The sequence below is a fragment of the Otolemur garnettii genome, unplaced genomic scaffold (genome assembly GCF_000181295.1).
Source record: "Otolemur garnettii isolate 467f Iridium unplaced genomic scaffold, OtoGar3 scaffold00012, whole genome shotgun sequence".
Taxonomy (NCBI): Eukaryota; Metazoa; Chordata; class Mammalia; order Primates; family Galagidae; genus Otolemur; species Otolemur garnettii.
The window spans coordinates 27,826,477-27,837,516 of record NW_003852407.1 but is presented as its reverse complement, the minus strand read 5'-3'; the positions used below and the strand labels follow the sequence as shown (position 1 = coordinate 27,837,516).

The following is an 11,040-nucleotide window of genomic DNA, read 5'->3' as shown; positions in this document are numbered from 1 at the left end:
TGAGCCTCAGTGTCTTTACCTGTGGAATGGGGATAAAAATCCTTTCTTTTTGGTGTTTTGCAAGTGTTAAAAGGAGATTGCACAATGCAACATGGAACCCCCGGGAGGGTTTGGGTCCTCAGTGATTAAAGCAGTAAAGCTGTGGCTTTGTTTCCATTCACAATTGCACAGTGTTCCACACCGTGTCAGAAGCAGTTGAGATATTTTTGACACGGTCTGCTGAGATCCAGAGGAGCTGATGCTGTGGTACCCAGAAGAGATAAGTCACTGCATTGTTTTAGTTTCATAGGTAGTAGTTAGAGCAGCAAAGGAAAACAGTCCCCCTCTGTTAGGAACTGCCATTTCACCCCAGTTTACACTGGAGTCTTGTCAATTTCCATTGCCAAAATGAAACAAGGCAGGGTGAATTTACATGTTCATCATGTCATGATACCTGCAGAGCAGCGAGGCTGTGAGGAGACAACCAGGCTTGTCCACATGCAGGCCCACGGAAGACGCTGCCTGGCCTGGAGGGTCCCTGCAGCCCTCATGGGGCACAGGTAGGGAGACGGTTCCAGAAGACATTCTCCCTTTGCAGAGCCCTGATCTGCATTCTGTGGTCTTGTGCCTCCTGCTCAGTCTCTGCTTCTAAGTAGGATCCCCTAACGTGGCCTGAGTGGCCGTGGCATGTGGTGTCATAGTTGTATGCTTCTCTGGGGACTTGGTGTCACCCTTCACCTCTGTTCCCCCTCTGCACATGGCTCTCACCTTTTCTCTCTGAGCCCCCGGCTGGGGCTTTGCCCAGGGCTCCCAGGTGGAGCCTGTTTGGCATTGGGTCAGCAGGGAATTCATTGTCAACTCTGCATGTGCATCTGTGTGCAGGGGTGGAGAGAAGAGCCATTGTGCACAGCATCTGAGGTCCTGGGCAACAGGATGGGTCAGGGGCCACGTGCGTTGGGAGTGGTGGCTGTCCTGAAAGTGGCTTTAGAACTGAGCCCACAGGGCAGCTGTGATTTCACAGGGGTGCATGATGGCAGAGCACACCGGATGCTCCCTTAAAGTAGGTGAGCTTTATTTCAGACAAGAAGGGAGGCTTGGGTGCAGGGACAGGTGTGAGCAGAGCTGGGTTTTCCTGAACTATGGTGGCGGGCCGAATGAGGAAGGAAGCCATAGAGGTGCTTTCTGTTCTCAAAACAACTCTTTTTGGCATCCTAGTTGTCTTTTTGGAAAAATGAGCCTGTGCACATCCCAAATCTGTACTTCCAGGGAGTGTGTCTACTTCTACATGCACTGAGTTTTAGAAAGCGTTTCAGGCAGTTCGTGGACGCTGGAAATTCTCTCTACAGGAGACTAGTTAGCAAAGCTGGTGTAGGAGCCCGCAGGAAGGGTGGGGCTTGAGGGCCAAAGGCTGTGCTGTGGCCCGAGACTTCAGCTGACTCGCGAGACTCTAGCTTTTCACTGTGGTCCTGGGTCACTGCTTGGATTTTGGCCATGTCTTTCAGCACATCACCACCCACTGCCCCTGATGTCCCCCACCTCTACAGCACCTTATTTTTTAATCATGTGGTGTGTACCAGGTTGAATAGTACCCCCCCCAGTTCACACCCACCTGGAACCTCAAAATGGGACTTAGGAAATAAGGTCTTCGCTGATCTAACTAGTTAAGATGAGATCATGGTAGACTGGGCCCTAAATCCAATGACTAGTGTCCTCCTAAGAGGCCACATGAACACACAGAAGAAAGACGAGAACACCATAAAGAGACTGAGACAGGAATTGGCGTCGAGGGTCGGCAACCAAGGATGGCCACCAGCACTCCAACGTGGAAGGAGCAAGGAAGGGTCTGCCTTGGGGCTCCAGAAGGGATCAACTCTGCCAACACCCTAATTGTTGACTTCTAGCCTCTTCTAGCCTACGAGAGAGTAGGTTTCTGTTGTTTTAAGCCATGTAAACCACCTCTTTGTCCAAGTAGTTGGTCCCATGAGCCCTACGGAAGAGATAGCCAGCAGCATCTTGGGGGTAGAGCTGGGACTGCCCTGCCCTGCAAGAAGGAACCTGCCTTCCTCTTCCTGGCCCTTGGGAGTGGACAGAAAGCCCAGCGCTGAGTCCATATTGGGGGAAGGATCTGTAGGTGGCTGAGGTTCCATGGAATTTTGGGGAAAATCTTAAAACTCTAACCTGGATGCTTCTGTTTTTGTTCAGTTCTTTGGCACTGCTATAGAATGTGCTCCCTGGACCAGCAGCACCCAGGAACTTCTTAGAAATGCAACCCAGCCTTTGTCTCTGCTTTCCTGAACTGGAAACTCTGGGGCAGGGCCAGAATCTGGGCTTCAGCAAGCCCTCAGCGTGTGTCTGATGCCCACGCGAGTTTGGGGACAGCACCATAGACCTTCTGGAAGACGTGCACAATGTCTAGTGCTATGTGAAATATTTTTACTTCCAAGCTTTCATCCTAGCACAGATCTGGCATGGGGCTTTCTGGGAGTCCAGGTAATTCAGGTTGGAGGCTCCATATAATCACTGTTAGGTTCCTTGCCCACTGGCATGGCCCCATTTCATCTCTGGTGAACTTGGAGACTCTGGAGAGTCCCTTCTGCATTAGCTTTCCTTGCCTTCTTGTGTCTGTTCCCTCATCTGTATCCTAAAGTATTTTATATCTGCCTCCATCTTAAGGTCTTAGCAGTTTTTTAAAGTATTCAAGTGGATTTGTTGAGAGCCTCTGCCCTGTGCTAAGCTCTGGGGACTTGGGTGCACCAGAAAGATGGGGCCTCTTCCACCATGTGTCTTATCCTAGAGATGGGGGTAGGGGAAAAGGGAGACCAAAAAAATTACAAATAAATTCTGGAGGGTGCTCTGGAGGGAGCCATTGGGGGTCTGTGAACATCTGTTAGAAACAGTGGTCTGGAAAGGCCTTTCAGAGGAAGGTGAGAAAGCAGTTAGCCACAGGTGGGACCCAGGTTTCAGGCCTTGGGGCTCTGAGATGTCAGTGAGCTTGATCTGTTAAGGAAGAGAAGGCAGGCCAGGTTGGAGGGGCATGATGACAGACGCAAGAATTGGGCAGGGTGGGGCGGCGCCTGTGGCTCAAAGGAGTAGGGCGCCAGCCCCATATGCTGGAGGTGGTGGGTTCAAACCCAGCCCCAGCCCAAAACTGCAACAAACAAACAAAAAAAAAAAAAAATTGAGCAGGGCCTGTGGCTCAAAGGAGTAGGGCGCCAGCCCCATATGCTGGAGGTGGTGGGTTCAAACCCAGCCCCAGCCCAAAACTGCAACAAACAAACAAACAAAAAAAAAAATTGAGCAGGGCCCTGTAATGCGAAGAGCACTCATTTTATTGGAAGCTGCAGGGAGTGGTGTGCTCTGGCTTTTGCTGGATGTGGGAGCTTCTTGCATCCAGGAAACAGCATCCTGCTGAGGGACACAGTGGCCTGGACTGGAGATGGTGAGGGGCTGATGGACTCAAGGTGCATTTGGAGGTAGAATTTCTAGAACTTACAAGTGACTTGGATGGCCCCTGCCATCATGGACCTTATATCTAATTGGATAGAGATTCTTGAATAATCACCTGATGCGTAGAAGGCTGCAGGTAGGGGTGGACCACAGAGGGGATGGCCTCAATGTTCTTGGCTTGTAATAAGAGCAGGGTGGATTTGACCCCATAGTGGTGGGGACAGCTGGTTGAAGAGACTGTGGATCAGGGAGATCTCAGGATGAACAGACATCAGGTAGTTGATGAGGACTGGGGCAGACAGGAGGAGCAGAGGGGGTGAATAAACAAGAGACACTCGGTTGTTGTGATCCAGGGAGGACATGTGGGCCACAGTGGTAGTGATGGGGTGGGGAGGAGTGAGTGGGTTTGGCAGAGTCTTAGGACACAGTGGAATGGGTTGAAGACGGGCTGGATGTGGAGCGGGCGAGAGGTAAGTACTGAGGAGACTGATTGGGTGGCAGTGCCATCTCTGGGTCAGGAGGAAGGCCTGGCAAGATCCAACCTTAGGAGTTTAGAAAATACCACTTGGGAGCAAAATCATGCAAGCAAAGAAGTCCCGTTCTGTCTTTTCCTCCAGTCTTGTTCCTCGACTCTCCTAACAGTTCAAGGTAATACTATATCTGCAGGATCATATAACTTTTTGATGGAAGATATATAAATACATATGGACAATTTTCTTTTCCTCCCAAAGTGGAAAATAATGTTTATGCTTAGGGATCATTCCAAGTTTTCCACTCATTCTCAACTTATTTGGCCTAAAATTTTTAATACGACCTCGTAAGGTAAATGTTGAACAAACCAATTAAAAAATATATACCCCGAATCAGATCTCATTCATTTAATTTCAATTAAAAAACATATTTTCTTCTTATTAAAAACATTTTAGAGCAAGATCGTTAGATTTTTCAAGCATTCCTAGTTCAACTTGCACATATTTGCACCTAATTACCAGGTGCTGAAGTGTGAGCAAGAGAGGCCTGTTCTCCAGGAGAAGAAAGATGCCTCCTGGAAACGGCATCACCATCTGGTAACTAAACTAGCACCCCGTGTACCCAAGATTTGGACTTGCTGTGTGTGTCAGAGTAAGGCTGGGGTGTGGTCTCACAGATACTGCTGCGACTTTCTCCTATTTTATTAAGTGTTTTTTTGTTTTAGGCTTTTTTTTTTTTTTTTTGTAATAATGACTTGCTTGCTGAGTCCTCACTTTATGACCTACCTGTCCATATAGAGGTCACTTCACATCCCAGATCTGCCCTTTCCTGGGTGTGTAGCTGTAGGTGAGTTCCTAATCTCCTTGAGCCTCAGTTATCATCTGTGAAGAGTGGGAGATAACATGTGATAACCAGATGCCTCCTGTGACTACAAAGAGTCGACTCTCTGATCTCTGTAAAGCACTTGTCACAGTCTCTGGAATATAGTTCTCCATAGATACCTGGTGTAATTATTACATCTCAGGTACCCTGCTGGTGGTTTACAGATTTTATAGGGGCTGATACCAACACATAAAGGGATTCAAACTTCGGAGAGTTGATTTTTCTCACCAAATCACGGGGAGCTGACAGCACGGGCATCCCCTTTAACTCTGAAGCCCAACTCTGCTCTGTTGCCTTTTGACACATGTAACATTTTCAACCTGAACAAGTTTCCTCTTGAACAAAATGAGTTCTGTTTTATGATCCACGTGTTTTGTGTTGATGCCTGCCTTCACTGGCGCTTTCACTGAGAACATCTGCTGTGTACGAGTTACCGGCCAATCCTGCCCCTGTTGGTGGGAAGCCACTACCATAGAACCTCCGTAGCTGACCACTTCCCGGTATTGACCACCTCCTTAAGTTGACCTAACTGCATAGACCAGCCTACACCACATGCATGCATCAGTGCAGTAGGCCTGGTTCCTTATGTTGACCAGTTTGGTACAGTCCTTTGGGTGGTCAACTTACAGAGGTTCTACTGCTCATGTATACAGAATGACTCTTGTTTTATTGGCCCCTGTTTGCTGCAAACACAAATGAATACTTGAGGGTCTGGTGGACCAGAAGCGATGGGAACGATGTATTTCAATCCAGTGCTCCTGTGAGCAGTATTTCACAGAACCGGAAAGCATTTAGCCCGTGGAGTTTAGGAAGAGGCGCAGAGTTCGTTATGTGTAACTTCAGTTCTTTTGGAGCCAGGAAAATAAAAGTCAAGACTGAAATATAAGGAAATGAATAAGATACTTGCAGGCTGGTGAAATCTGGAATATAAAAAAAAAGAAAAACAATATTTACATAGGAGTTCAGCTTTGATTTTATATTGTCACAAATTGGTACCAGATGCCCGCGTTTCAGACAGACTCCCAAGCCGATCTGAGAGTGTGAGTTGGAAAACAAATCACTTTGCCATTTGGAATGCTGATTGGTATTTTCGGAGTTTCTTTTTGTTTTCAAAGGGAAAATAATGTATATTACAGGTCTAGAAAACAACTTTTATAAATGGCAATTAACAAAAGATGCCCAAGGGAGGAAGTCTCTGGTTTCTTTTTATAACTCTGGCAGAAGTAATCGAAGTGACATGTTATTAGCCCGGGCATCTCCCGCCTGCTCTGGGAGTAAGTTCGGCCTTGTATAGCCATGTCCAGAGCTGGTTGCCCCGTTTCCATTTTCCTTCCACCTCAGGGCTGAGGGGAAACATGGGAGTATTTCTGTCTGGGGCTGCAGTGGCTTGTGGTCTCCGTGTGGCAGGATCTCCCAATCATGGTGGCGGTGCACGTTTCCCCCTGTGGCTTAAAGAAGTGGCCTTTCATTTTGAGTCATAGGTTTGATCTGAACAGTGTTTCCGTTTTTCTTGTTGGCCTTTGAATGACTCATAAAATGAGTTTTGAACGTCTGACACCTCTGCCTCAGCCCTTGAATGCTTTCTAAGAGGTGCTGCCAGGCAGGAACGTATGCTGGTTTTCCCAGTAAGTTGTCAGGGTCACCTGGACAGGGATAGCTGAGTCTGTTCTGACAGGGACCTTGGATGCCGTCAGACTCTGGTGAGGCCCAGCCTAGAACAGAAATATGAGTCCAGACGTGGGCCAGCAGGTAGGTTGGTATGAGTGGAATGAGGCCATCTAGAATAGAGAGGGGCTCCTTTGAGAGTCTGCCAACCCCCTTCACACCCCAAGGCGGGCCTTGGTATTTCCTCCAGCAGGCTGGCCATGGACTCTCAGGTTGACAAGAAGGAACTTTAACCTGATGCCGAGAGAGGAGAGGCTGCTGTGTGCTTCTGAGCCCCAGGATGTTGGAATGAGAGGATAAGAGCTCTCATCCCTGCTGTCTGGGCCACAGGCTTCTCAGCTGTGAAAAAGAGACCTAGAAACCCAGGGAGACAGTGAGCACCAAGACTGTGTTTCCTCTTCAGAGCCAGAACTCTGGACACCATGTCTGTGCTCTGTCCTCCTGCGCTGGCAGCCTCTGCTCTAAGGGAGATTTCTATTATAAAATCTCCTATAATCCTAGCACTCTGGAAGGCCAAGGCAGGTGGATTGCCTGAGCTCAGGAGTAGGAGACCAGTCTGAACAAGAGTGAGACCCATCTCTACTAAAAATAGAAAAACTAGCCAGGCATCATAGTGGGTGCCTGCAGTCCCAGCTACTTGGGAGGCTGAGGCAGGAGGATATTTTGAGCCTAAGAGTTTGTGGTTGCGGAGCTATGATGCCACAGCACTCTATCCAGGGTGGCAGAGTGAGACTCTGTCTCAAAAAAGAAAAAAAAATTGTAGCTAATAAAGTCAATTCCCATTCCTCAGAGTAGTTTGTTTTATGACGTTGCTGTAATCACTGAATTAGAGAATACAAACTGTGGCTCCTGGGGAAATACATGGTGAGTCTCCCTGAAACCTCTGGTCACAACATTTTCATCGTGTAGTCAGTACATGACCTTGTGTCATGGATGTGACTGTTTAAAGACCCCTTATTTACTATATGTTGCTGATTCAACGTTGGACTCACAAACAGCAGTGTACCGCATCCCGAGCTTCTATTTTCTAACACGGATTTTCTCATGAGGCGCATGGCAGCCTCCTCCTGCCTGGGAACACCAGACAGCACTTCCGCACTGTGCTTGGGGCCATTTTAAAGCAAAATGAAGAAACACGCCAAAAAGTGGCATTAAAAGTGCCAAGAAAAGGATAAATAAGAGCCAAAACAAGGGGGCAGAGGGTTGCCTTTTCCCCTCAGCTAGGAATCTTTACGTGGGTAACTAGACATTTTGGCCACTCTGCAAGTGACCATGACAGTGCCGTGTGTGTTGGTTTCGGGGTTATGAATAAATTGCAGCAAGTGGGTGGACTTGCAAATGCAGAATCGGGTTATCATGAGGCTCTGCTGCACTTTATCCAGATGTGTATTAGCCTAGGTGGGCGGGTCCAGGAAAGAGTCTGTTCTTAGAGGGCCTGCCTCAGCCGGTCCCATTTATTCCTTGTAATACCCTTGAACCGGGAAGGGCTGGCTTAATATCATCTCGTTATTGACAAGGAGGCCAAAACTCACAGTGCTGACCTGATCCACAGCCACAGCGGGAAGAAGGTGGGGTCTGATGCCTTTTGCATCTCCAGCAGAAGATAATCAGGCTTTGAATGTCTGGGGTAGGGCACGCACCTTAAACGACAGAATTTAAATGCTGGCATCGTATTTCAGTACTGTTTAAAAAGTTACCTTCTTCCCGAGCATTCCTGTATGATTTAATCAGATGAAAGGCAGCATGGCTTTGTGATGAGTTGCCTGAATCTCAAAGCCAGACCTCTAGGTTTGAATCCGGCCTTGGCTACCCCTCCACCTGTGGCGCTTTGGGCAGTTTATAGATAAAGTTAAACCTTTGTGATTCTGGGTTTCTTTATTTGTAAATTTAAAATAGTAATAACACCTAACATGTGGGACCGCAGTGAGTTAATTCATGTTTAGCGCCTAGATCCGTGCCTGCCACCCTGTGGGCCCTCTGAGCTTCAGCTGTGATCATTCAGCGGTAGGCACTCAGGGAAGGCGTGCTGGGCCCATCAGTGCTGACTCGAAATAAATTAGGGAAATGGTATGGTGTGGTTGTCGTTGCATGGTGCAGAGCCAGGAAGGGATTTTGCAATTTTTCCAGTCCTTTTGATCTGTTTGGGTTACATGGTTCGGGCCTGGAAAATCTGGTTTAGAGCTTTATTTATCCAGTTTAACTGTCAGCAGTGAGCAGATTAAACAGACCTTTTTGTGAAGGCCGCATCATTTTTGGTGAGTGGATGGCTAATCAGATGCGCAAATATTCATGGGCACCTGCCAGATTTAATAGTCCCTACCTTGAATGTGTGAAAATGTAAGTAACAGAGGATGAGATTAGGAGTGTGACAAAATGGAACATGATTAGTCATAGAAAGAGTGAATTTCCATTCCACTCCCAAAGCGCCATTTTCACAACTACTGAACTATATTTAAAACTGCTGGTTTTCCTTCCCCTCCTTCTACACGGTGTCTGGTGAAGAAGTCAGTAAACAGGAGTCTTATGCCCCAAGGGGTGGGGTGGGGGAGAGTACACCTTTCTAAGCAGGTCTCAGGCAGCCAGGCACACCCAGATGTGATGCCTTTCACATCCCCCGCAGAAGACAAAAAGGAAGTAGAGTTATTTGATCCTGGCCTCACAGTTAAGCAGCGCAAAATTAATCTTCGGGGGGATGCTTGGAATAAATAAATAAATAGTTAGAATAAATAGGGCAAAGTCTACAAGAGTATCTTAGGAAATTCCTCTTTGCTTTCGTGGAGACAAGGTCTTGGAACTTTCCAGGCCAAGGCGGGGGAAGGGGTTCTGTTATTATCTTACACAAAATCTACAGCCCAAAGTTCCTATTTGGCCTATTGGTCTAATGTTAAACTTTGCCTAGCCTAACTTGCTTGTATGAGTGAGTTTACTGAAGTACTATTGTTAGAAAACTATTTTCTTGAGAGAAAAGGGCACCTTCCCTATAAGCAAGTAGTTGGCGACGTGTTTTAAGGAGACCTTTTACCCTAGTTTTCTTTTCTACTGTATAAACTTTTTATCAGCAAACAAGCGATTCATTCTTCTGTGTCTGTTTATTCTGCCTGAGGCAACGGTTTGAGATACACAGCTAAATAGATTCCAGTCAGATGATCCCGACTATGTGAGCTTATAAAAGACATCTGTTTAAGTTTAAAAATAAATAATTAACACACATGCACAGACAAAAGGTTGTTGCTCCTAGCAAGATTAAAGTTAGTCTGCTGTTGCAGTCTCTGTAGGTTTCTCCATAGAATTTATGGTTGTGGGTCTTTCCCTCATTTCTTCTAAAGCTAAGAATTTAGGTAGAGAAAATGATTAAGGTTTGTTTTCTTTCCTTCTCTCTCTCTCTCTCTTTTTTTAACTGGGCACATCACACAGGACAGTGGGACTCTTTCATCTCCCTGGAGAATCACAAGGTAACTCTTAATGGCTACTTTGAAATTATGTAAATAAGATAAAATTACATAAGTTCTCAAGCCAGAACTTTCAAAAAATGTTTTGATTTTCAAGTAGCTGTTTTGGTGGATGATGGATTACTAGAGTCTTGAATTGAGGAATGGAAAAGACATGGGCAAAGTTGTCTTTTACAAGACCCTCCACCCCGGGTGTGTGCCGAGCCCAGGGTGTGGGTGCACCTCTTGCTGTGTGAGGCCCTGCAGGGCCTGTCGCCTGTCGGCCTGCTGGTCCAGGAGGCATGTTGAGTTCATCCAGGTGTGGGGGAAGGTGGTCCTGGTCGTCGCCCCCATACGGTTCCCTGATGTACTTCCAGGGGGGCCGATGCCCTGTCTGGTCTTCATTCTCAGACTCCCTCATTAGTGAAGGCCCTATCTAAATAGCAGCTGGCCTGCAGACTCTGATAAACAGTTTGAAAACATAAAAAAAACCCTCACTTTATAAATCGTGTCTTCATATTTTCTCCCAAAATACTAGTCTTGTGTGGGGTGCTATCTTCCAGAAATGTTATATGTAAATTACAGTTGTGTTAAAAGGAACGACAATCAAAAAACACTAAGTAAACCCTCTATAATCACATGCTGCTGAGTTTGGGTACACTTGCTCCTTGGGTGGGCTCTGTCTTCCATCTATCTGTTCCCTGTTGTTTTTTTTTTTGTTTTTTTTTAAGATGAAGTCTCAATGTATTGCCCCTGGTAGAGTGTGGTATCTTCATAGCTCACAGCAACCTGAAATTCTGGTTCAAGCAATCCTCTTGCTTCAGCCTCCCAAGCAGCTAGGACTACAGACTCCCACCACAACACCTGGCTATTTTTAGAGACGAGCTCTCACTCTTGCTCAGGGGGTCTCCTAGCCCTGAGCTCAGGCAATCCACCCAAAATGGCCTCCTGGAGTGCTGGAATTACATACATACAGTTTCTTGAACTGTATTGTGAAGCAGGCTCTGGGCTAGCACATGAGGCAGCTACCACCTCTGCTCTCAGAGGGTCTGAGGACTGTCTAACATCTATATGTAATCTGTATATACATATACTTAGTTTTAAAATGGTATCACGCTTTACATATGTTCTTGAATTGTTTATTTTCACTTAAGGGCAAAAAAAGACC

The 11,040-nt window shown here is 46.7% G+C and overlaps 1 protein-coding gene across 1 annotated transcript in view; it reads left to right on the top strand.

Moving 5' to 3' along the window:
* The first annotated feature begins 492 nt into the window (after window positions 1–492).
* Window positions 493–11,040, top strand: part of CABLES1 (Cdk5 and Abl enzyme substrate 1) — a 102,033-nt gene continuing 91,485 nt past the window's right edge. Inside the window, exon 1 of the mRNA XM_023510249.1 lies at window positions 493–539. Coding sequence (XP_023366017.1) covers window positions 529–539 — 11 coding nt within the window. The 5' untranslated portion in view covers window positions 493–528. The remainder of the gene's footprint in view (window positions 540–11,040) is intronic.